General features: G+C 39.4%; 1 protein-coding gene across 2 annotated transcripts in view; it reads right to left on the bottom strand.

Annotated features, from left to right (window-relative positions):
* Positions 1-22,836, bottom strand: part of LOC144682768 (palmitoyltransferase ZDHHC20-B-like) — a 129,971-nt gene that overhangs the window by 46,525 nt on the left and 60,610 nt on the right. For both annotated transcript variants that reach the window (XM_078545443.1, XM_078545444.1), the window contains 4 exons: positions 20,161-20,281; positions 14,339-14,408; positions 7,502-7,534; positions 1,326-1,446 (listed from right to left, as the gene is read on the bottom strand). In XM_078545443.1, coding sequence (XP_078401569.1) covers positions 1,326-1,446; positions 7,502-7,534; positions 14,339-14,408; positions 20,161-20,281 — 345 coding nt within the window. The remainder of the gene's footprint in view (positions 1-1,325; positions 1,447-7,501; positions 7,535-14,338; positions 14,409-20,160; positions 20,282-22,836) is intronic.

Raw genomic sequence — 22,836 nt, 5'->3', positions numbered from 1 at the left:
TATTATAGAAAACAAAGCTTGAGAAATATTTTTTCAATTACGCTCATATAAATATCAAAGTAATTGTGCAAGCTGATCATTTAAAAAAAAGACTTTAAAGAACATTGAATTGATTAAATAAAGTTTGCAAGTACAATAGAACCTTAATTATCCATGCTCCCTTTATCTGCAAGGAGGGGCATCTGCAAATTCTTAGCGGCATTCACCCACACTGGTCCTGTCAAATGATCTGTTGGTTTAAAGCTCCCTCACCAATAAATGGACCAGCTGGTCAAAATGCTCAGTGATGCAACAGTATACCCCCAGCTACTGGAGCTGCATGTTCACCTCCAGCACTCCTGTCAACAGTCTCTACAGCACTGATTTCAGCAGAGTTACTGCCTTTAAAGAGTCTGTTTAAACACTGGCAAATCGCATGGTTAAACTGCCAGGTTGTTTGAATTTTAAATTTAGTAGTTGCACTTAGAACATTAGAGGCTGCCAATTAACTTGTGCCTGATAACATACTGCATTGCTGTGGCTCAGTTCATAGCACCCTCGCCTTTGAATCAGAGGGTTGTGGGTTCATGTCCCACTCCCGGAAACCAAGAACTGTGATTGTACTCGAAAGAGTTGCAATCTGTGACTGTTGATAACTCGAAAGAGTTTTCCTTAATTCTGCTGCCTAGAAAACAATTGGAATTAGGAGCAAATCTAGCTAACTATCTTGGGTCTTTAACAAAAACAGAATTACCTGGAAAAACTCAGCAGGTCTGGCAGCATCGGCGGAGAAGAAGAGTTGACGTTTTGAGTCCTCAGAGTGAGGACTCGAAACGTCAACTCTTTTCTTCTCCGCCGATGCTGCCAGACCTGCTGAGTTTTTCCAGGTAATTCTGTTTTTGTTTTGGATTTTCAGCATCCGCAGTAGTTTTTTGTTTTTATATCTTGGGTCTTTTGTTGATTTGCAAGCTAGCAAATAGGGTGAGCTTGCCAGCAAGCTAGGCAAAAGTGTGTACTGCTGGAGAGAACTGAGGTAGCCTGGTAAGGTAAATGCTGCTACAGAGATGGTAGGGAAGAGTACAACATTCAAAGTGCAGAGCAACATTCAGTAACACAATTTGGGCCTTTTGATTATCTACTAATTTTCATAATTTTCCAGGGAGAAGGACTCTCTGCTGCTGTAGATAATTGAGGTTCCAATCTACAAAGTTTTTCATCAAGAATTCAAAGTCTTTTTGGATTTTTTTTTTAAAAGGGAAAAAAACACAAATTACAACTTTTACACATTTATCTTCTACAAAACATGCAACAGAAAAGATGCAATGACAAAATAAAGATAAACTTACTGTCCAAAACTTGATGAAATATTGTAGCACAGTTGCTGCAATGAACAAACAATATAACAAAGAATATGCCAGAAAAAGCATAAAATATTTGTAGTTCGAAAATCCCACACAGTTATTCACCCTAAAAGGAAAGATTTGCATGAAATTAGATAATATGTAGAGTGCATCCAAATGATCAATTTACTACAAAATATCATAATAGTCAATTACCATAAGCTTACATAGGTGCCAGTGATTCATATTTTAAACTTTGAACATAAACTGAGGACTAGGTTTGAACAAAATATACATGAATGACATGAAACCATTTTTATGTATATGTACTTATAAAAAAGGAGATATTTCACCCTTAGTTTGTTTCCCCATTTTACACAATATCTTTTTCAAGTCTTTAATAAGTATTTAGTATATTTCCGTTAAATTTATTTAGCCTAATAAATAGAGAAATGGCAGGGCACCAGAGTCCCGTTCGATGCACATCCTGGTCCATGTGGGAACTCTGGGACAACCATATGCAGGAAGTGTAGTCAGCTGGAGGACCTCGAGCTCCGGGTTACAGAGCTTGAGCAGCAGATGAAGTCACTGCAGTGCATCCAACAGGCTGACAGTTTTGTGGACAATATGTTTCGAGAGGTAGTCACCTGCAGCTAATGAGTTTGCAGGAGGAGGGGGAGTGGGTGGCAACCAGACAGTCAAGCAGGACCAGGGACCGGCAGGTAGTGAAGGAGACCCTTGATTGCATCTTGCTTTGCAACCAGTTTTCAGATTTGGACACTGGTGAGGATGATAGTTCCTCTGGGGAGTACAGCCAGACAGGTCTGTGGCACCACAGGTAGCTCAGCTGCACAGGGGGAACAGGAGGAAGGTAGGGAAAACAATAGTGATGGGGATTTTATTAGGAGAACTGACAGGAATTTCTGCAGCCACAGAGGTGATTCCAGGATGATATGTTGTTTCCCTGGAGCCTGAGCGGCTGTAGAGCAGTGAGAGAGGAGAGTAAGGGAAGGGGGATAGCTGTAATGATTAAGGAAAATGTTACAGTGCTAGACAGAGAGGATGTCCTGGTGGGATCACGATCACACACACACACACACGCACGCGCACACACACGCACGCACGCACACACACACACGCACACACACACGCACGCACGCACGCGCACACGCGCACACACACACACACACACACGCACACACACACACGCACACACACGCACACACACACGCACACACCTGCTTCTGAACCCCAGCGTCCTGTGTAAAAAAACAGAAGGTTCCTTTATTCCTTATTCTACACCAGAGTGCAATACATCCAGGACTTAGCACAACTTACTGTCAGGTTTTTTATATAACACTTCTTTTTTAACTAAAACGTCCTTTTACAAAAAAGCATAAACGTTAAGCACAAACATCACATCTCCTCCCCCTTTAGCCAGGAACAAATCAGTCAGGTGGTTTGCAGATTCACTTTGGTCTAGGGAGGAGTGTTGGTTTAGGTATCTCAGGTTGTTTGCTTAGAAATGGAAGGTTCTGCTGTTCTGCTTGTTTTGTTCTGGTTCAACAGTTACAGGTGCCAAAGGCTTGTCAGTTGAAACAAGTTGGGTTTCACCAACCGGAGCAGACGTTTCCCAGCATTCTTCCACTGTGACTAGAGATCCCTGGAAATTTGGTTCCTTGGATTTGGCTTCTCTAATCTGATCAGCGTGTCTCTTCCAGATTCCACAGGAAGATTCAACATCATAGGTCAGTGGTCCTTAACACTTGATGATTCTTCCCAGGAGCCACCTTGATGTTCCACAGTAATTTCGAACCCAAACAGACTGATCCAGATTAAACTCACGAGCTGGTTTACTTGTGTCATGTGACCTTTTCTGATCAAGCTGCCTTAAACCAATCTTTCCTTTCGAACCTAGACACAACAAATCCATTCTGGTGCGCAATCGTCTTCCAAACATCAGCTCAGCAGGAGATACGCCTGTTGTTGAATGTGGAGTATTATGATACATCATCAAAAAGTTCTTCAGTTTCAACTTCCAATCTATTTGCATCTTCCCCTTCAATATGGCCGTTTTGAATGTCTGGACAAACCGCTCGACTTCGCCATTTGAGGATGGGTGGTAAGGCAAGCTGAGAATCTGCTCGATCCCATTGTTTTTCAGGAATGTTTGAAATTCACATGATGTGAACTGTGTGTCAGACACAATCTGCTCCGTTAAACCAAAAGTAGTGTACACATTCCAGAGAGCATCAATTTGTTGAAGTAGTCAACTTCATGCGCATAATATGAGGCCAATTTGCGCTGGCATCCATCACAATCGGGAACGCATGTCTGAGAAGTGATCCGGTAAAGTCCACATGAAGTCTCTGTCATGGGTGGTCAGGCCAAGCCCACGGATGGAATGGGGCAGGTGCAGGAGAGAACTTCATTTCTTGGCATGGAAGGCAATCACTGACCATGCCTTCAATGTCTTTATCCACGTGTGGCTACCATACATGTAGACGAGCTAATGTTATAATTTTGATGATTCCTATGTGACTGAGGTGAAGTTCTTCTAACACTCGTGTTTGGAATTTTGGAGGAACAACAGCTCTGATTCCCCATAACAAACAACTGTCTAGCAGAGTCAACTCAAATCTACACATGTAGGCTCAGTAGTCACTTCTTGAGATACACACCAACCCTTCTGTGTGTACAGGTAAACTTTGGAGAGCACAACATCCCTCTGCGTTTCAAGTCTAATTCGATCCGCTTTAACAAGTAACATATCTATATGGTTCACATTGAAAGCAGTGACTTCACTTTGGGTTGTGGAGCTGTGGTGTAACGGAAGTCTGGAAAGTGCATCTGCATTTCCATGATTCTCAGTTGAGCGAAATGTAATTTTGTACTGGTAAGCAGATAAGATCAGTGCCCACCTTGTAGGGGCAAGTGTCGGGGTTTGTGACTTCAGGCCAAGCAACCAGGTTAAAGGCTTGTGGTCTGTAATTCATGTGAATTTACGCCCATACAAATATTGGTGGAGCTTCTTGACTCCATAGATTAGTCCAAGAGCTTCCTTCTCAATTTAGGCATAATTTTGTTCTGCCTTAGACAACGTGCGTGATGCTTATGCATGGGCCTTTTACTGCCATTAGGAAATGTGTGGGAGATGATAACTCCGACACCATATCCAGATGTATTACAAGCTAGGCTGACAGGTAACTTTTCATTGAAATGTGCCGGGACCTTAACAGAGGTGAGCTCTTGCTCGAGTTTCTTGAAGCTTTCCTGACAGACTTGTGACCAATCCCATTTTGCATTCTTCTTCAGCAGATTATTCAGTGTTGCTGCCTTGGTAGCCAAACTGGAAATGAACTTGCCAGAGTAATTCACAAGTCCCAAAAACAAACAAAACTCCTTAACGTTTTTGGGCTATGGTGCATTTACCACTGCCTCCACCTTTCTGGATGAGGTTGAGGGGTCTCTAACTAGGCACTTTACAGTCTATCAGACTTAATATTGAGTTCAACAATTTCAGACCATGAACTCTCTCCTTCATCCCCTACCCTTTCCGATTCCCCCTTTTCCAATAATTTATAATTTTTTTACAAATATATTTTTCTTTTCCCACCTATTTTTAAATTTATTTCGATCTATTGTTTCATCTCCACCTTTTAGCCCATTTTGATCCCTTCCCCCCACCCCACCCCCACTAGGGCCATCTGCCACTAGCTTGTTCTGCTTGCTACCCTTAATGTCCCCATTAGCACATCCTTTAGATAATATCACCACCGTCAACACCCCTTTGTCCTTTTGTCTATGACATCTTTGGCAGTCTATTCTTGGCCTCCACCTATCACTGGCCCCCTAACGAGCTCCTCCTGTCCCACCCACCTCTACCAGCTTATATTTAATCTCATTTCTATATTTTTTAGTTCTGATGAAGGGTCATACGGACTCGAAACGTCAACTGTATCCCTCTCCGCAGATGCTGTCAGACCTGCTGAGTTTTAGTGGTGAATGGTTGTTGTTCAGACACGAGGAAGGTATACAGTGGGGTTCTCAGCGATTGGTACTAGGACCACTGCTTTTCTGGATTATATATTGACAACCTAGACTTGGATGTGTAAGGCACAATTACAAAATTTGCAGATGACAAAAACTTGGAAGTATTCTGAACTTTGAGGAGGATAGTGATAGATTTCAAGAGGATATAGGCTGGTGAATGGGTGGACACATGGCAGATTAAATTTAATACAGAGAAATGTGAAGTGGTACATTTTGGTAGGAAGAAAAGGAAGCTATAGAAAGTAAATGGTCCAAGTCTAAAGGCAGTGCAGGAGCAGAGGGACTTGGGGGTGTATGTGCACAAGTTGAAGGTAGCAGGCATGTTGAGAAATTGGTTAAAAAGACATGTGGGATCTTGGGTTTTATTTTTTTTATTCATTCATGGGATCTGAGCATTGCTGCCTTGGCCAACATTTAATGCCTATCCCTAACTGCCCCTGAGAAGGTGGTGGTGAGTTGCCTTCCTTAACCACTGCAGTCCATGTGGTGTAGGTACATCCACAGTGCTGTTAGGGAGTTCCAGGATTTTGACCCAGCGACGGTGAAGGAACAGCAATATATTTCCAAGTCATGATGGTAAGTGGCTTGAAGGGGAACTTCCAGGTGCTGGTGTTCCTATCTGTCTGCTGCCCTTGTCCTTCTAGATGGTAGTGGTCGTGGGTTTGGAAGGTGCTGTCTAAGACGCTTTAGTGAATTCCTGCAGTGCATCTTGTAGATGGTACGCACTGCTGCCACTGTGCATCAGCGGCAGAAGGATTGAATGTTTGTGGATGGGATGCCAATCAAGCAGACTGCTTTGTCCTGGATGGCGTCAAGCTTCTTGTTGTTGGAGCTGCACTCATCCAGACAAGTGGGGAGTATTCCATCGCACTCCTGACTTGTGTCTTGTAGACAGATGATGGACAGGCTTTGGGGAGTCTGGAGATGCCTCTCTACAGAATTCCCAGCCTCTGACCTGCGCTTGTAGCCACAGTATTTATATAGCTAGTTCAGTTCACTTTCTGATCAATGGTAACTGCCAGGATGTTGATTGTGGGGGATTCAGCGATGGTAATGCCATTGAATGTCAAGGGGCGATGGTTAGATTCTCTCTTGTTGGAGATGGTCATTGCCTGGCACTTGTGTGGCACGAATGTCACTTGCTGGCAGGGACATGAGCTGAATAGCCTCCTGTGCTGTAATCATTCTATGATTCACTTGATCTCCCAAGATCATGCTTGATCGATTTTTTTTTCTCTTTTTCTCTCTTAATCTACCTAGTTCACACAACACACACTTAAGAATGCAGGGAAACCTTCCCTAGGCCCCTGTCAGTGTCATTCTGCAAGTTTAGCATTGGCATGAAGCAGGAGATTCATCCTACTTTGCTCAAATATCAGTTCAGGTCCTTTGCACTTAAAGTACATTTAACACAACTTACTAACTATCAGCATTAAGTGAAACACTTATACACTTATCCTATAGTCGTAGTGTAAATATATCCTGGACATCTCTTTGTAAGTTCATGAGCAAAGCTAGGGGAAAATCTCCCCCAATTTCTGCTCTCTTCTCAAGGTGAGAAATTAAGTTTCTGCACCCTTAATGTCACATAGAAGAATAAAGAACTCATCAGAAAATCAAAGTTGTGTTCCACTGCTCCATTGTAACAAGCATTACTCAAAAATGCTGCTCTGCGGCAGTTTTACATGCAATAACAGAACAGCCACAACACAGCTGTCGTTGTAGAAAAGTTATAAAATTACATTTCCATAATGAAAATAGAAGCTTCATGGATAACTAAACTATTTTTGTACTGAAAGTATCAGTGTATGATCATTTCTGTAAGAACAGTGAAACAGTGTATTCTACCCATGTTGCCAGAATATCTTATACTATATCTATTTTTGATAAATCTTAGCATTTTACACTAAAATAAAGCTGAACAGTTACATGATGCAACCATTATTTGAAATTTTTGGCTCCTAATTAAGTGCTATATTTTCTTTCTTGGTATCCTTTAAAAAAGATTGACCGAAGTCCTTTCCCCTCCTGCATGTCAATCTCCCTTCTGTGAAAGATTTTTTCACTATAGATTGCTCCATTTGTTACTTTAAGTATAACTGAAATGTATACAGTATGACACAACATACCAAGGGCAATGATGATCCATTTTTAATACACACCTGAAAAAAACAAAAGGTTAGCACAAAATTAGTCAAGTTTTGTCCACTCAGTCTTCAACTAAACTAAACCAGCAAACTGATATACTTGACTTATTCCACAAGATTGTCTTTGTGAACAGATGGTGAGTAGCATGCGAGTCAATTCCTTTGAGGTGGAACCTTCAATGGGGTTTTTGGCTTAAGTTTCAATGTTTTTCAGTTTTCCTTTTATTATTTTTACCATTTCTCAGTTGCACTTAGTCCAGATATTATGTGGGTTTTCAGCATTTTTTTTCTTTGGAAAGTTAACATTAGTGCAAAATCAGGTGAAATCTCAAATATTATTTCTGAAAACTGAGAATGTTGCCAATGTTATGATTCAGTTTACATACAATCTGCATGCAGTGTGTTGTTCCAGTTGAAGTATACTACGTGTCAATAAGTGGCATTTGCTAAATGTGGTAATTCCAAGGAGGGCAAATATAATTGTAACTTCTACATCTATTGGAGTCTGGAAAAAGGAGCACCTCGTTCTCCTTCTGCACCAAATTCCCAATTACACAATTAGTTGACTTCTTTTTTCCCTATATTTCCATGTTTTTGATTACTACAATGCAAAACAAATAGGAAAAGAGAAATAACATTTATATAATGTCCTTCACAATCTCGGGACATACCAAAGCACTTTGCTAACAACCTTCTGAAGTGTAGTCATTTGTCATGTAGGAAATGTGGCAGGCAAGTTGTGCACAGCAAGTCCCACAAACAGTAATGAAAGAAATAACAAGATCATCTGTTTTAGACGTTGGTTGAGGGGTAAATATTAGCCAGGACACACAAGGAACTCCATGGTCTTGGGATCTTTTACATTCATCTAAGTGTTGGAGTTCAAGCAATGCTGGGCTCATTACAAATAAGTATACTAGATCTTCATGAAAGTATTCTGACATTTGTTTCATTTGCAGTTTTAGCAAATATATTTTAATTGCAACAATAATAAAAAGTATTTTTTGGCGAGACTGGATTATTTTTTGGACATTTTGTTGACAGTCACATCATATACTAGTATCTGCTATATTTTGCTTTTTACATGTCATTCTATTCAATTTGATGAGCGTGACACCTTGGTGGAATACAGGCCAGCAACTTTGAATTTTACTGAAAGTGGCAGCTTTATTTATATGGGAAAATGTTCTATGTAACGAATGAGTGAATGGTTGATTACCTCAGACAGTTATGAGATGTATTACCTTGATGCTTTATGCTCAGGTCTTGAAAAGATTTTGAACGCATCAGTGGCTGACTTTCTCCCAAGTAGTTAGTCTGAGGGCATGAAGGGTACAAAGATATTCTGAGGCGCTGTGGTGGCATTTTGCTCCATAATTGAGTGACCATGTTTTGTGGATCAATTTTAAATTGAGAGCTGGTGCAACAGAAGTGTCTTTATCTAATTTCTGCAAATAAAGTATCTGTACTAATTAATGTTCATTTATCTTTTTCATGTTTAGTAAATTTGGCAATTTTCTTACAGCCCTCAGACTACACCTGAATGAGATGCAGACTGGGTGTGTAGTTGGGAATTTGGTTCACATGATAAGTTCTAGTAAGTTTTTTTCACCTTTAAAATTAGATTAAGAGTCAGGTTCTGACAGAATTTATAGATTTCAAGTTAGTAATGGCCTTGTTAAACAGGGAGCTGCCTGGCAGTGGTAATTACCTGTCAACAGCTGAAAGTAGTTGCCTTCAAAATAGGTGTTAATTAGTGTAGCAGGAAGCTGAGCTATTAGCAGACAGGTTTTCAAATTGTATGGAGAGGAGACTATGTCTGAGTGAGACGTCAACTAATTGTGTAATTGGGAATTTGGTGCAGAAGGAGAACGAGGTGCTCCTTTTTCCAGACTCCAATAGATGTAGAAGTTACAAGTTGTTTCCCAGAAATAGAGGGTAACTCGAGACAGCAGTGAGAGTTTGAAGAGCTGGGGTTGACTCTGTGGGTTCAGAGCATTCCAAAGAAAATCAAGTGTAGTGCAACAACAAAGAAGGGAAATTAGTTGGTCAGCATTTTATGTTTTTCTCTTCCCTAAACTAGGGAATTTTAATTGGGATAAGTATAACATTAATTGAAATAAGTCTCTTCTAAAACTCAGGTAATTTATTAGTAAGGTTTTATTGGCGGTGATGGTAGTAGTAGTAGACAAAGCTAGAGATTGCAAAAATGGTAAAAAGATGGAATTAAAAGCTCTGTATATGAATGCGCATAGCATTTGTATCAAAATGTCTGAATTGTTAACACAGAGAAATAAAAATGCATGACCTGATTGCCATTGATGTGGTTGCAGAGTGACTAAGGCTTGGACCTAAATATTGAAGGGTATTTGACCTTTCTGAAAGACAAGCAGCTTGGAAAAGGTGCTGGGGTAGCTCCATTAATTAAGGATGGCGTTAGTACAGTCATGAGAGATGACCTTTGCTTGAAAGGGCAAGATGTCAAATCAGTTGAGTAGAGATGAGAAATATGAAAGGTAAGAGCTCACTTGCAGGCATAGTTTATTGGCCTCCCAACAGTTGTTCCTCTGTAGGACAGGGTGTATAGGAAGAAATAAATGAGGCGTGTATGAAAGGAACTGCAATAAAAATAGGTAACTTTATGAATCAGATAGGCAAAGGTAGCCTGGAAGATGAGCTCAGTGCGTTCGGGAGAATTTCTTATAGAGTTATGCTCTTGTTCCAACCAGGGAGCAGGTTATTCTAGATCTGATAATGTGCCATGGTTAATCAATAACCTTGCAGTAAAGGAGCCTCTAGGAAACAGTGATCATAACATGAATTTTGCATTCAGTTTGAGGATGAGGATGTGGGTTTTAAACCAAATAAAGGGAATGAAGGCAGAATTGGCTAAAGTGAACTGGGAAACTAGGTTAAAAGATAGGACTGTAGAGATGCAGTGGCATATTAAGGAGATATTTAATAACTTTAAGCAAAGATTTATCCCAGTGAGAAAGGAAGACTGGATGCATCATCCATGGCTAAATGAGGAAGTTAAAGTTCAAATTTGAAGAAACACGTACAATTCTACAAAGATCAGTGGCAGGTTAGATGACTGGGCAGATTGTAAACCAGCAAAAAATAACTTAAAATAAGAGGGAAAAATTAGAGAAAGCTAGCTAGAAATATAAAAACAGTAATTTTAAATACTTGTAGTTTTTATATTAAAGGGAGAACTGGTCCTCTAGAGAGAGAATCTCAGAATTGATAATGGAAAATAAGAAAATGTGGAGGGGTTGAACAGATATATTGTGTCTGCCCTCACTGTAGAAGACTTAAAAAAAAAACTTCCCAAAAGATACTTGAAAATCAAGAGGAATTTAATACAATTACCATCAACTTCCAAACCCATGACCACTACCATCTAGAGGGACAAGGGCAGCAGATGGGAACACCAACTACCGCCTGGAAGTTCCCCACCAAGCCACTCACCATCCTGACTTGGAAATATATCGCCATTCTTTCATTGTCCCTGGGTCGAAATCCTGGAACTCCCTCCCCAACAGCATTATGGGTGTATCTACACAACATGGACTGCAGCAGTTCAAGGCAGCAGCTCACCACTGCCTCAAGGGCAATTAAGGATGGGCAATAAAACTGGCCTAGCCAGTGACACCTACATCTTATGAATTGAAAAAAAAACAGGGATATGGTTTTGGGAAAACTATTAGGCCTAAAGTCTGACACATCTTCAGGATCTGATGACCTGCACCCTAGAGTCTTAAAAATAAGTGGCTAAAGAAATAACTAATGCATCCACTATAATCTTCCAAAATACCTTGGATTCTGGAGGAATCCCAGTGGACAGGAAAATAAATGTAACCCCTTTATTCAAGAAAGGAGGGAGACAGAAAGCAGGAATCTATAGGCCAGTTAGCCTAACATCTGTCATTGGGAAATTACTAGAATCCAGGAAGGTTATAGCAGGATATTTAGAAAATCATAATGAGACCAATCAGGCAGAGCCAACATGGTTTTGTGAAAGAGTAATTGTTTAACTAACTTATTAGAGTTCTTTAAGGAAGTAATAAGCAAGTTGGATAAGGGCAGCCTGTAGATGTGGTGTACTTGGATTACAAAAGGCTTTTGGATTACAAAAGGCTTTTGGTAAGATGCCACATCAAAGATTACAACACAAAATAAGAGTTCATGGTGTAGGGGGTAACATATTAGCATGGATAACGGACTGGTTAGCTAATGAGAGAGAGAAGGGATAAATGGGTCTCTTTCAGGTTGTCAAACTCTAACTAGTGGAGAGCCACATGGATCAGTGCTAGGGCCCCATTTATTTACAATCTATGTTATTAACTTGAATGCTAGCTAAATTTGCCGAAGACACCAAGATAGGCAGGAAAATAAATTGTCAAGAAGAGGTACAGAGTCGACAAAGGGATATAGACAGATAAAGTGAGTGGACAAAAATTTGGCAGATGGAGGATAATGTGGGAACTTGTTTACTTTGGCAGGAAGAATAGAAAAGCAGTAAACTATTTAAATGGAGAGAGATTGTAGAACTCTGTGGTACAGGGATCTGGGTGCCTTGGTATATGAATTACAAAGTTAGCATGCAGATAAAGCAAATGATTTGAAAGGCAAATGGAATGTTGGTGTTTATTGCTAGAGGAATGGAATTTAAAGTAGGGATGTTTTACTGCAGCTGGTGAGATGACATCTGGAATACTGTGTACAGTTGTCTCCTTTTTTTGAAGGATATAATTTCATTTGAAGCAGCTCAGACAAGGTTCATTTGACTCATTCCTGGGATGAAGGACTTGTGAAGAAAGTTTGAACAAGTTGGGTCTTTACCCATTGGAGTTTGGAGGAATGAGAGGTGATCTTATTGAAACATATAAGATCCTGAGAGATCTTAATAGGATGGATACCAGGAATATGTTTCCACTTGTGGGGGAGACTAGAACTAAGGGACACAATTTGAGGAGCAATTTTTGCTGTCATCAGTCCGTGGAATTTTCTTCCCTAGAAAACAGTGGAGGCTGAGTCGTTGAATTTATTCAAGGCTGAGTTGAATAAGCTTTTGATAGAGGAGTCAAGGGTTATGGAGGGAGAAGGTGGAATTGAGACCAAAATCAGATCAGCCATGATCTTATTGAATGGCAAAGCAGGCTTAAAGGGTCGAATGGTCCACTCCTACTCATAAGTCCTATGTTCCCTGAGTTTGAGCCCATAATATGCATATTCTCCTGTCTTTCAAAGTAGAAGTGATCACGTGATGGCTTACTCTATTGTACAATAGGGAGCAAGAGTTACTGTTCGGTCCCTAGGTCTAACCACATTTACTTAGGTACTGAGTGGGTAAAGGCACAACCTAGTTCGTAGATGCACTGTCTGTTTACAGAAGTAAACCACAATAATGAACATACAATATGAAAAGAATGGGACAGACAGGTTTAGCAAAAATTTTCTTTAGCTTATCACTTGCAGAGATAAACAGTAATTTTTTTAAAATGGAGGGCTAAAAATCAAGTTGTAAATCCATTAAATCTAAAATCCAGAAATCTATTGAAAAATAAATTTTGTTAAATTTATTTCCAAAGAACATGTCAAATAGAAACTATTGCACACCTTACAAAATTTTAACATGATCAAACATATACACGCCCATCCATACATAACTTACAGGTGGAATGCAATGTTCAATATTTATATATTGTACAACATATTTACAATGATCAATATTTATATATTGCACAATCAACCCTCTTTAAAAGATTCTCACCTCCAACATAAATACTTGTTACTTGACTCAGTCATTAATACATCCTACATAAAAAACATTAACCAGTAATGATAATTTTAAATTTTGTTCTCTTATAGTGTACAAATGAATGCAAGTTGCCATCCTGATTCTACTTGCACTGTTGTGACTCCACTCAGCAATTGCTTACTTCCCACTTGCATAAATTAATCTTATGGACATGGCATGATGTGTTTCCTTAAATATGAAAGAATTGCACCTCGAATTATGGGACACGCGACGAGCTCTAATTTTAAACCATGAACTCTATATGCGATGCTGTGGCTGGGACTTGTGTGTGGCTCCTGTTCACTCACATTGTGCAGATTTGTACTTGCTGACTATATTTGTGACACTGTAACTTTACCTGCACACTAAGCATAGTGAGCAATCGCCAAAAACTGAGTTTCTCATCAACATTGCAAGTACAAGATTTAGAATTACTTGATCAGCGCCTAATGTACTGCTCTTTCATATTCAAGAAACAGTCATCGAAACATACCCTTCCTTAAGTTTAAATTCCACACCAAATTAGCAATGATCAGAAGCTGATTAGAGCAAGCCCCAGCCACAGCATTGCCAGTGGAGTCAAAGTACAGTACTGTGAATGAGAAGTGAGACAGATTCAGTCTAGTCAACACCCTGTCATTAAACAATTTCCCCAACCCATTAATTATCCTGAGGTAGTGTGGCTGTACCATGCTTGCAGAAATATGCATCGTAAGTAGAATGATTTGAAAAATTCCATAAAATTTATAAAAAAAAAATTGAGGAGCTAGTCTTCACTTTGTACATCCTTTTGTCTGAGTTTGTAAATTTATCCTGTAGTGTATTTGAGGTACAAAGCTAATCTTAGCACTGCATGCATTTTATAATTTAAACCCAAATGCAGTGCAGCCAGATTAGCTTTAAAAAGGTAGTAGAATAAAGGCTGCACACTTGTTGGGGTTGGGGGCACATAATTCCAAATGTTTCCTTCCTCAAAACAAAAATCTAAATTTACAAATGTATAAAAATCAACTTACATGTCACAGGCAGAACAATGATGACATCGGTCAGGTTTAATTACTTGACACCTATCACAATACCTGATGGCTGCAAAGAGGCAAAAAGTTGTTTCAATATGGATCAACTTATGTATCAAGAACCATATCTAACAGGTAAAATGTGTTGTCTACTTATGATCAATGTACAAATTTCTGGAGAATCTTCATAAATGCACCCTCTAAACCTCATTCTTTTATGATTACATATTAAGATAATGGAACAAATTTATATATCCATGCAGCTCATCCCATTTAAGACTAAGTCATGATGTGGCATGCTACTGGCCTTTATAAGGCAGGGGTGTTCAAAGCATAACAGTTGGAAAATCAAATTTCATATCAATATGTTCCTATAAGAGTTAAGTTTAAATTATAGTGCACAAGTTTATTAATATTCTCACTGCAAGTATGCCATCCAAATTTTGAAATCTTGCTCATCAGTGTGACTTTCAATGCTTATTGCTTGTCATGCCCCCCTTTTCTCACTCCCCCATCTCCTCTCATCTCATTGTCTGTCTTTCTCCAGTTTCTCCTTTTCTATCATTTCACTGTTAGAGATGCAAATAAAAATCATCTTCATTCAAGCAAAAATAAAAACAATTGCTTCTGCTGTCACCATTCAGTGACAATACTTACATCACAGCAAAATTATCCTCCATTCTTCAACCAACATAATGGATATGAAAATATGACTAGGGCATATTGGTAATTTAAAATTGATTTGCGCAAGGTAATGCAAAATTACTGTTACTTGTGTTCTGTGGGTATACAGTAAATCAGATTACAGAATAAATTGGATGAAAATAATTTTTAGAAACAGAAGTAAACTATTCAGCCCCTCAAGCCTGCTCCATCGATCAATTAGACATGGCTGATATGTACCTCAACTCATTTATCTGCCTTTGCTCCATACAGCTTGACACTCAAACATCAATCTAACATTCTCAGTCTTAAAAATTTCAGTTGACTCAGTATCCATTGTCATTTGGGGGAAATAGAGTTCCAAATTTCCCCTACCTTTTGTGTTAAAGATTTGTTATTTATATCAGATAGACAAGTGTTATCCTATAGTAACCAAATGGAATTATTTTTCAACATTTTGTTATGAACAATGTATAATTTTAAATTGAATTTACTTGTTTGTGTGTTAAGAAAGGTAAAAATGGTTTCAGTTTCATTTGGGTTTTATTTATGAACTTTGATGCCTGGGAGTCTGGATAGACTTGTCACTAAAAGGTTTTGGGTCTTTTGTGTTTGTTTGTGTATATGCATTTTTAATTAGGTCTTGCAACCACTGAAGTTAAGGAAATGGGTTAAAAGGGATTGAAAGTTCAGTGATTCTGGAAAACAAAACACAAAGTAGAAAAGCTTTACTGTTGCCCAGTGACACAGATGTGGAAAAGACAGGAGTTGAGAGGAGGAGGAGGTCAGTGTATGTGTCAGAAAGAGAAGACAAGGATTTTTAAGCTCTCCAAGAAGAAAAACTGCAAGGCTAGTGGGACCGTAGTTAACTGAATAATCAGCTATGGGACTCAGTAAAATGATCAGTTTAGCAGAGGTGTTACTAGAAGACTGAGTTTAGGCAACTCATTTGTTTGCTTTGCAGTCAAAGAAACAGCAAGTTTAGAATGCAGTCTTTGGGTGTCTCAGGGAGATACACGAGTTGGGTGAGAAGCATTAAGTGAATGCTCAGTCCCAAGCGAGAAGCCTTTGTGTCAAGCTAATGGTAGCTCTTCACTGGTTTAGGTGTCTGCAAAGATATTGCTGGGGTAAAGGAATAATGGGAATTTGAATAGTATTGAGATCTTTCCAACCTTTTTGTCTGATGTAATATAGTTCACTTGTTTAATAAATATTTTATTCTTTGTATTAAAAGTTCATTAGATTCCTGTGAATTTGTTCAATAATTTTCCTTCATGGTTTCTTAAAAAAAGTTAGGGTCTATCAAGCCATGTTTCACTCTGGGATTTGACTTGTCCTGTATTAACAGCAGCTGGGATCGGAACAGTTTGTGATGTAAATGAATCTGCCATACTTTCAAAACCAATAGAGTGAACTTGAGGCTTCAACTGAAATGAGCAATCACTTCCCACTATCGTGATTGAAGTGTTTCCTGAATGCTTAAACTGTTTTCCCCCCACGCTTACACATTATGTGGGTAATGGTGTCCTTTCCTATTCTGCATATTATGGCCACGTGTGAGAGAAAGAAGGAGTCAGTGCGGTTAAACAAAGGATTCCAAGAACTGCAGCTAAGCCATAGAAGAGCTATGCATGACTCCCAAGAATAAAAGCAAAATACTGCTGGAGATCTGAAATAAAAACAAAATGATGGAAACATTTAGCAGGTCTGGCAGCATCTGTGGGAGAGAAACAGTTAATGTTTCAAAAAAGAGTCATAACAGACTTGAAACGCTAACTCTGTTTCTCTCTCCACAGATGCTGCCAGATCTGTTGAGTTTTTTCAGCACTTTGTTTTTATTTCATGACTCTCAAGAAACTGGCTAGCTAATATTTACAATGTCTTTTTTACATCTACTAGACATTTCACTTTGTTAATGTGAAGCATCAATGACATTTTTGTTCCTCTAATAAACTACAGAGATATTACCTGCTTGGTGCAAAATTAGAGCACCACTTATGCTACACCTATAAGGAGTGTAGAGATCATCCAGGAATGAGAGTCTGAAGGTGACATAGGCATGGTTAAAGGTTTCACAGGAAGAGGAGCTGAGGCAGGGGCAATGATGGATAGAAGATGAAATAGGTAGTCATTGTGAAGAAGAGAATTTGAAGTTGGAAACTCAGCTCGAGTCTGAACAGGATCTCAAGACTGAGAGTAGGCTGGTTTGGTCTGAGAGGAGGTCAGGGAGAGGGATGAAATTGGTGGCAAGGGTACAGAGTTTAGGGTGAGGGTTGAAGATGATGCCTTCAGTCTTAAAGTTTATCTGGAGGATACTACAGCTTATTGAAGACAGGATATTAAACAATCAGACAACATAGAAGCAGTGTAGCGATTGAGATCGGTGATAGAGAAGTATATCCGACTGTCATCAGTGTACATGTGAAAGCTGACTTCATTGTCTGCAGATGATGTCATCAATGGGCAGCAATGTAGGAGGAGATACAGGTCAGATCCTTTGGGTATTTCCAAAGCAAAAATGCTGGGGTGGGAACAGAAGCCATTGCTTGAGATGCTCTGGCTTTGATTGGATGGGTAAGCATGGAAGCAAGAGAGGGCAATGTAACTAAGCTAACAATGGAAGAAAGGCATTGAAGGAGGAAGTTATGGTTAACCACCACAAAGAAAGCAGAGAAATCAAGGGAAAATGTTACTGTGGTTTCAATCACAGAATATAATTTGTGATTTTGTTTAGGGCTGAGTGTTGTGGTAGGAATGGAAACCCGACTGAACATATTCAAACATGGAGTTTCAGGAAAGAAGAAAGTGAACAACCTGTTCAAGAACTCAGGATGGGGATAGAGGGTTAGAGATGGGGCGGTAGTTTATGAAATGAATGGTTAATTTTTTGACGATGAAGGTGATGCTGGCAGTTTTGAAAGGCAGGGGACAATACCTGAGAAATGGAAGCCACTTGCAATGTCAACTTCCCAGAAAGGGAAGCCACAACATTTAAATCCATCTCCATGGTTCAAGTTTCAACTCAAAGCTGCAATCTCAACAGTACATCAATATCACTTTTCTTTTGCAAATATATTACCCCATTCTTTATATTTGCACACTTCCCCCCACCCCCAGAGATAAACATTAGGCATACAAAAATGTATCCCAATCAAAATTGCTTCTTAAATTTCTCTCTCCCCTCCCACTGCAATGAGTTATCTGGTGATTGATAAACCTCTCCCCACGACAGGCCTTTTGAGATTAACAACTCAGCAAAGTGAGGAATTGATTGAACTTGTATTCCCAACACATCATGGGCCAATGTGTTTATGTTCCACTTCAAAGCACAGGAAAAAGGAGTCTTTCTTGAAAAATGGTTTTCTGTATGAGCAAATATTTCTAATTTTTTTTCTAGCAACCAAGGGGTAGGTTCAGTGGTAATGTTTTGCATAGGCAGCTTCAAGATGATATTAGTGATCAGGTATAACTTATCCATCAAAGAGAGATCATAGAACTACTGCTTGGCATTTTCCTAGTAGACATGGCTTTGTGGTGTGTAGAAGGACATAGAAAAAGTAGGAAAATAGTTTTAAATTATGCTGCTGAGCTCTGGGAAGGACAAAAGAGCTAAAGCTGTAATTTCAGGAAGTTAACTCAAATAAGTGAGATGAATATACCGCTTTGAAATAACAGATGCTACCAGTTGATGTCTGATGTTTGTCATAAGCAATAAATAACAGGGACATATTTTCTGGTCAGATAAAGAACACCGGAGAATGCTCCAGAATTGCCAATTTTATTTAATGTCTTAAACAGTAATTTAAAGCTGAGAAAATAATGGAAGTTGAGTATAATGGAACTTGTTCATTATAAGTTCCGGATATGTCTGTTGAAATTTATTTTCACTTTAAGTGTCATTCATGTGGAATCATTCACAAAAAGCCCTACTCCTGACCAAATGATGGAGTGAAAGTCATAGGCCAGACCAGGTAAGGACAGCAGATATTCTTCTTTAAAGGACATTAGTGAACCAGATGGGTCTTTATGATAATCGGCAATGGTTTCATGGTCATCATCAGACTCTTAATTCCAGATATTTATTGAATTCAAATTTCACCATCTGCCGTGGAAGGATTCGAACTCAGGTCCCCAGAGCATTACCCTGGGTCTCTGGTATACTAGTCAGTGACAATACCGTTATGCCACCAGCTGACCTTTGGAGCCCCATGATTGAATTCTTGGTTTTGAGGGCAATTAATCTTGTCCTTCCTTTGGATTTCAGCTCTTTCGAGTTATCAACAGTCACAGATTACAACTCTTTTGAGTACAATCACAGTTCTTGGTTTCCAGGAGTGGGACATGAACCCACAACCTTCTGATTCAAAGGCGAGGGTGCTATGGACTGAGCCACAGCTGACACCTCCGGATTTCAGCTCTTGTGGAACCTGAACTGAGTGTCAATAAACAGGTTATTGGTGAATGAGTGTCACTTGATGCCATCAATGATGATTTTGGTAGTGATCTCCCAGCTTGATGGTGATTCAGGAGTGAAGGATGTGCTGGGCTATAAGGTTGCAGACTGGTATAAAATTCTGCAGTTACTGAATGCCCACAGCATTTCTACTGCTAGATCTGTCATTCGTTTGTCCCACTTAGCATAGCAATAGTATCACAGTACATGATAAAGCATGTCATCACTGTGAAGATAAGATATGCCTTCACAAGAACTATGATCATCTCTCTCATCAGTGCTATTGTAGCAGACATGTGTCAGGCAGATGATTGCTGAAGATGAGGTCAAGTAGATTACTTCCTAATGTTGGTTCCCTCAGTAACTTGACACAGAATCAGTCTGGCAACCATGATTGTACTATTGAGTCTCACACAGTGGTGAACAACAACAATTTTGTGCCCTTGTTTTTCAACTATGTTCAACATGGTGGGGTACTGATTTGTCATTTGTGGAATACCGGCAAGGTGGAGTGGGGGCAGAGTTCCTAAACTTTAGGACGATGCCAGCTCTAAAAGAAATCCAACACAAGTGCAATAACCAACATGGGAGCATAAAATAATGCAGTGTATGACTTTAGAATGCAATTTTCCAAAAATGAGTTACTTTGTGCATCTCTTATTACTTGCTCTTATTAATCTCTCACATAACTGGAATAGCAATTTACCTCCATTTGCAGTTCTAGTGTAAAGAGGCAAATCCTTGGCAGCTCTTCTGAGAATTTCTTGCTGTGCTTCTGGTCTGTCTTCCCGATCATACTGTTCCTTGTCGGTTTTGACCAATCTGAACTGCAAGAAAATGGAGTGCATTACGTTCAGTTCTAAAATTCACCATCATCTTTAGGGTCCATTATAAGCCCCACTTTTAAATTACTCCAAAGTTCAATCATATTAATCTGATAGTGACAAGCAGCAATTTCAATTTCATTTGGTTTCCTATAAAGACTACATATGATCTTACAAGCAGAATGTGATATGATATTTCATATAGCTACACAAACTTTCAGGGTCCTGAAACTTGTTATATTCATTCACTAAATTATGTGTCCAGTCATGCTTCAGCATTTACTGGTAGAACATTGCTGTTTGCTTTTTTTTGTTAGTATTGCAGTCATAAGTTCAGATCTAGTTACTAAAATATTAATATGGTAACTGTTCAATCCACCAGCATCCACTTGCCCTGACACCATCAATCTCTCAAGCTAAGTCTGAAGTGTGGAACATTGGCTTACTCCTCAACTCCATGTCCATTATATTAACAAGACATTTCTTTCATCTTTGCCAGTGAAACACTTGTTTTTTATTCTCACTACTTCACCATTGGAGACTATTCTTTCAACTACTACATCTTGTCTTCTGGCATTTTTTTCTAAAGTCCCTCTCTAACTTACCACCTCTTCCTGCTTTCAAAAGGTCTCCTAAGTTCCTTTCTCCTCAACCTTAACTTTGTCCAAATTTTCTTCTTTCATTCTTTCCCTCTTGCTTGGCATCCATTGTTTCTTCTGCCCAAAAAGCATTCAAAGATGTGTCTCTGTGTATGTGAGGAACACTAGAAGTGTTCTGATGCAAATTGCATTTACATTCCATTAAACAGATTTATCAAATGGTATTTCTAGAGAGACTTGCAAAGCAAATTTCAGCCAATGAATCAACTAGGAGATTGTAATTCCCAGTATACTGAAATGCCTTTAGCAAAAGACAACGACCAATATCACAAAATACTGCTAGTGGGAGAGGGAAATCACGACCATTATGAATCATTATCTAAGATGGAAAGTGGAGGACTTTCTATATGATTTTGTTTTTATTTTCCCAAGACAGGGAAATGCCAGCAAGGTCACATTTATTGCCCATCCTTAGCTGCGCCAAAATAATGTTAGGTGGCTGTTTCCTTGAACTACTGTTGTCCTTGTGTTTTACAGTTAACCACTTCAGAGTGCATTGGGCACATGCAGGCAAGACAAGATGGGGATAGCAGATTTCCTTTCCTGAACTACATCAGTGAATTAGAAAGATTTTTGCAACTATCACAGCAGCTTTCATGGTAATTTTTCTGGTGATAGTCCACAAAGTACCACATTGCTGACTTCAGTATCACAATTGGGATTGGAACTCTTGACCCTGGGTTGCTGGACTGCTTAAAACTAGTATTCAAAAGGTAAATTTCCTTTTTGACTTAGCTTATTGTGGATCCAGAAGGTAGAGTGCTCCTTCTGGCTCAACATTAAACTCTCCCCATAAAGACTTCGACTGGTGTCTGAGCTGTGACCTGGCTGCTCCCTGCAACAGGCAAACTGCCTCTGGGGCTTTGACAGGCACCCACAACTTTTCAATCTTAGTGAGGCAATTCGCCATGGTCCTGGCATCAAAATCACACCAAGTTTCAAACACAATCCAATTTCTATGCCACTGTTCTGATGCAGTTCTTCTGCTTCAGAGGACCAGGAAAGTAATACCACTGTAACTCCAATAAATTCTACAGTTTCTTATTATTCAGCCGTCTGCCATCTTTGAGCAGAGGGAAAAAGCACAACTCCTTCTTAGGCACGTTATCCTTAAACCCTAAGATACACTTTTAAAGTTATGTATTTCATACTTGATTATAGGTTTGCATGTGCAATTTTTACAAAAGACACTTATTGCAATGCAAGAAAAATTCAATTTTCAAATAGAAAAAACCTCCTATTAAAAATCAGGCCTGGAAATATGGCAAATTCCAAACCCACCTGGCATTTGTACACATTTTACTCTTTTAAATTTCAATGGCACCACCAACTTCTCTTTTATTACTAAAATGAAATCTATTGGTCAGCATTCATCTGAAGGCAGGAGTGACACAGGCCTGAATATTCATTGAAAGATGGAGGAGGAGCGGGGAAGTGTAGGGAAAACCTAGCAAGACCAGGGATATGGAAGTTCACTTGAATTTAATGGCAGGACATGATAATTTTTTTTTTCACCTGTTTCCTGCAATTTGACAAGCTGCTGGCTGCCAGACGGGTAAACCAATTCCAGGATGCCACAGACGGAAACGCTTGGGGCTGGTTCCTGGCAATCTCTATTGTGGGAATAGGCTTCAGTTGCAGAAGAGTTATCAATCCTGATTGTGGGACAGGTTTAAGCTGAGGGCTGTTCAGGAATCTCAATTGTGGGGAAAACTTCAGGTTGCAGTGATGTCGCTGGCTGATTGTGGCAAAAGCTAAAGAGAGGCTACATTCAGCAGAAGGGAGGCTGAAGATGTATTTGAGAAACCAGGAGGAGCACTTCTGCACCTCCCTGGACTACAGGTACCACCATAATAAGCACTTATCTTCTGGAGACAGCAGCTCTTGCCTCCTTTTGCT

This window comes from Cetorhinus maximus, chromosome 7, assembly GCF_964194155.1.
Source record: "Cetorhinus maximus chromosome 7, sCetMax3.hap1.1, whole genome shotgun sequence".
Classification (NCBI taxonomy): Eukaryota; Metazoa; Chordata; class Chondrichthyes; order Lamniformes; family Cetorhinidae; genus Cetorhinus; species Cetorhinus maximus.
Note: the sequence above shows the minus strand (reverse complement) of the source record. Positions and strands in the feature narration are given on the sequence as shown.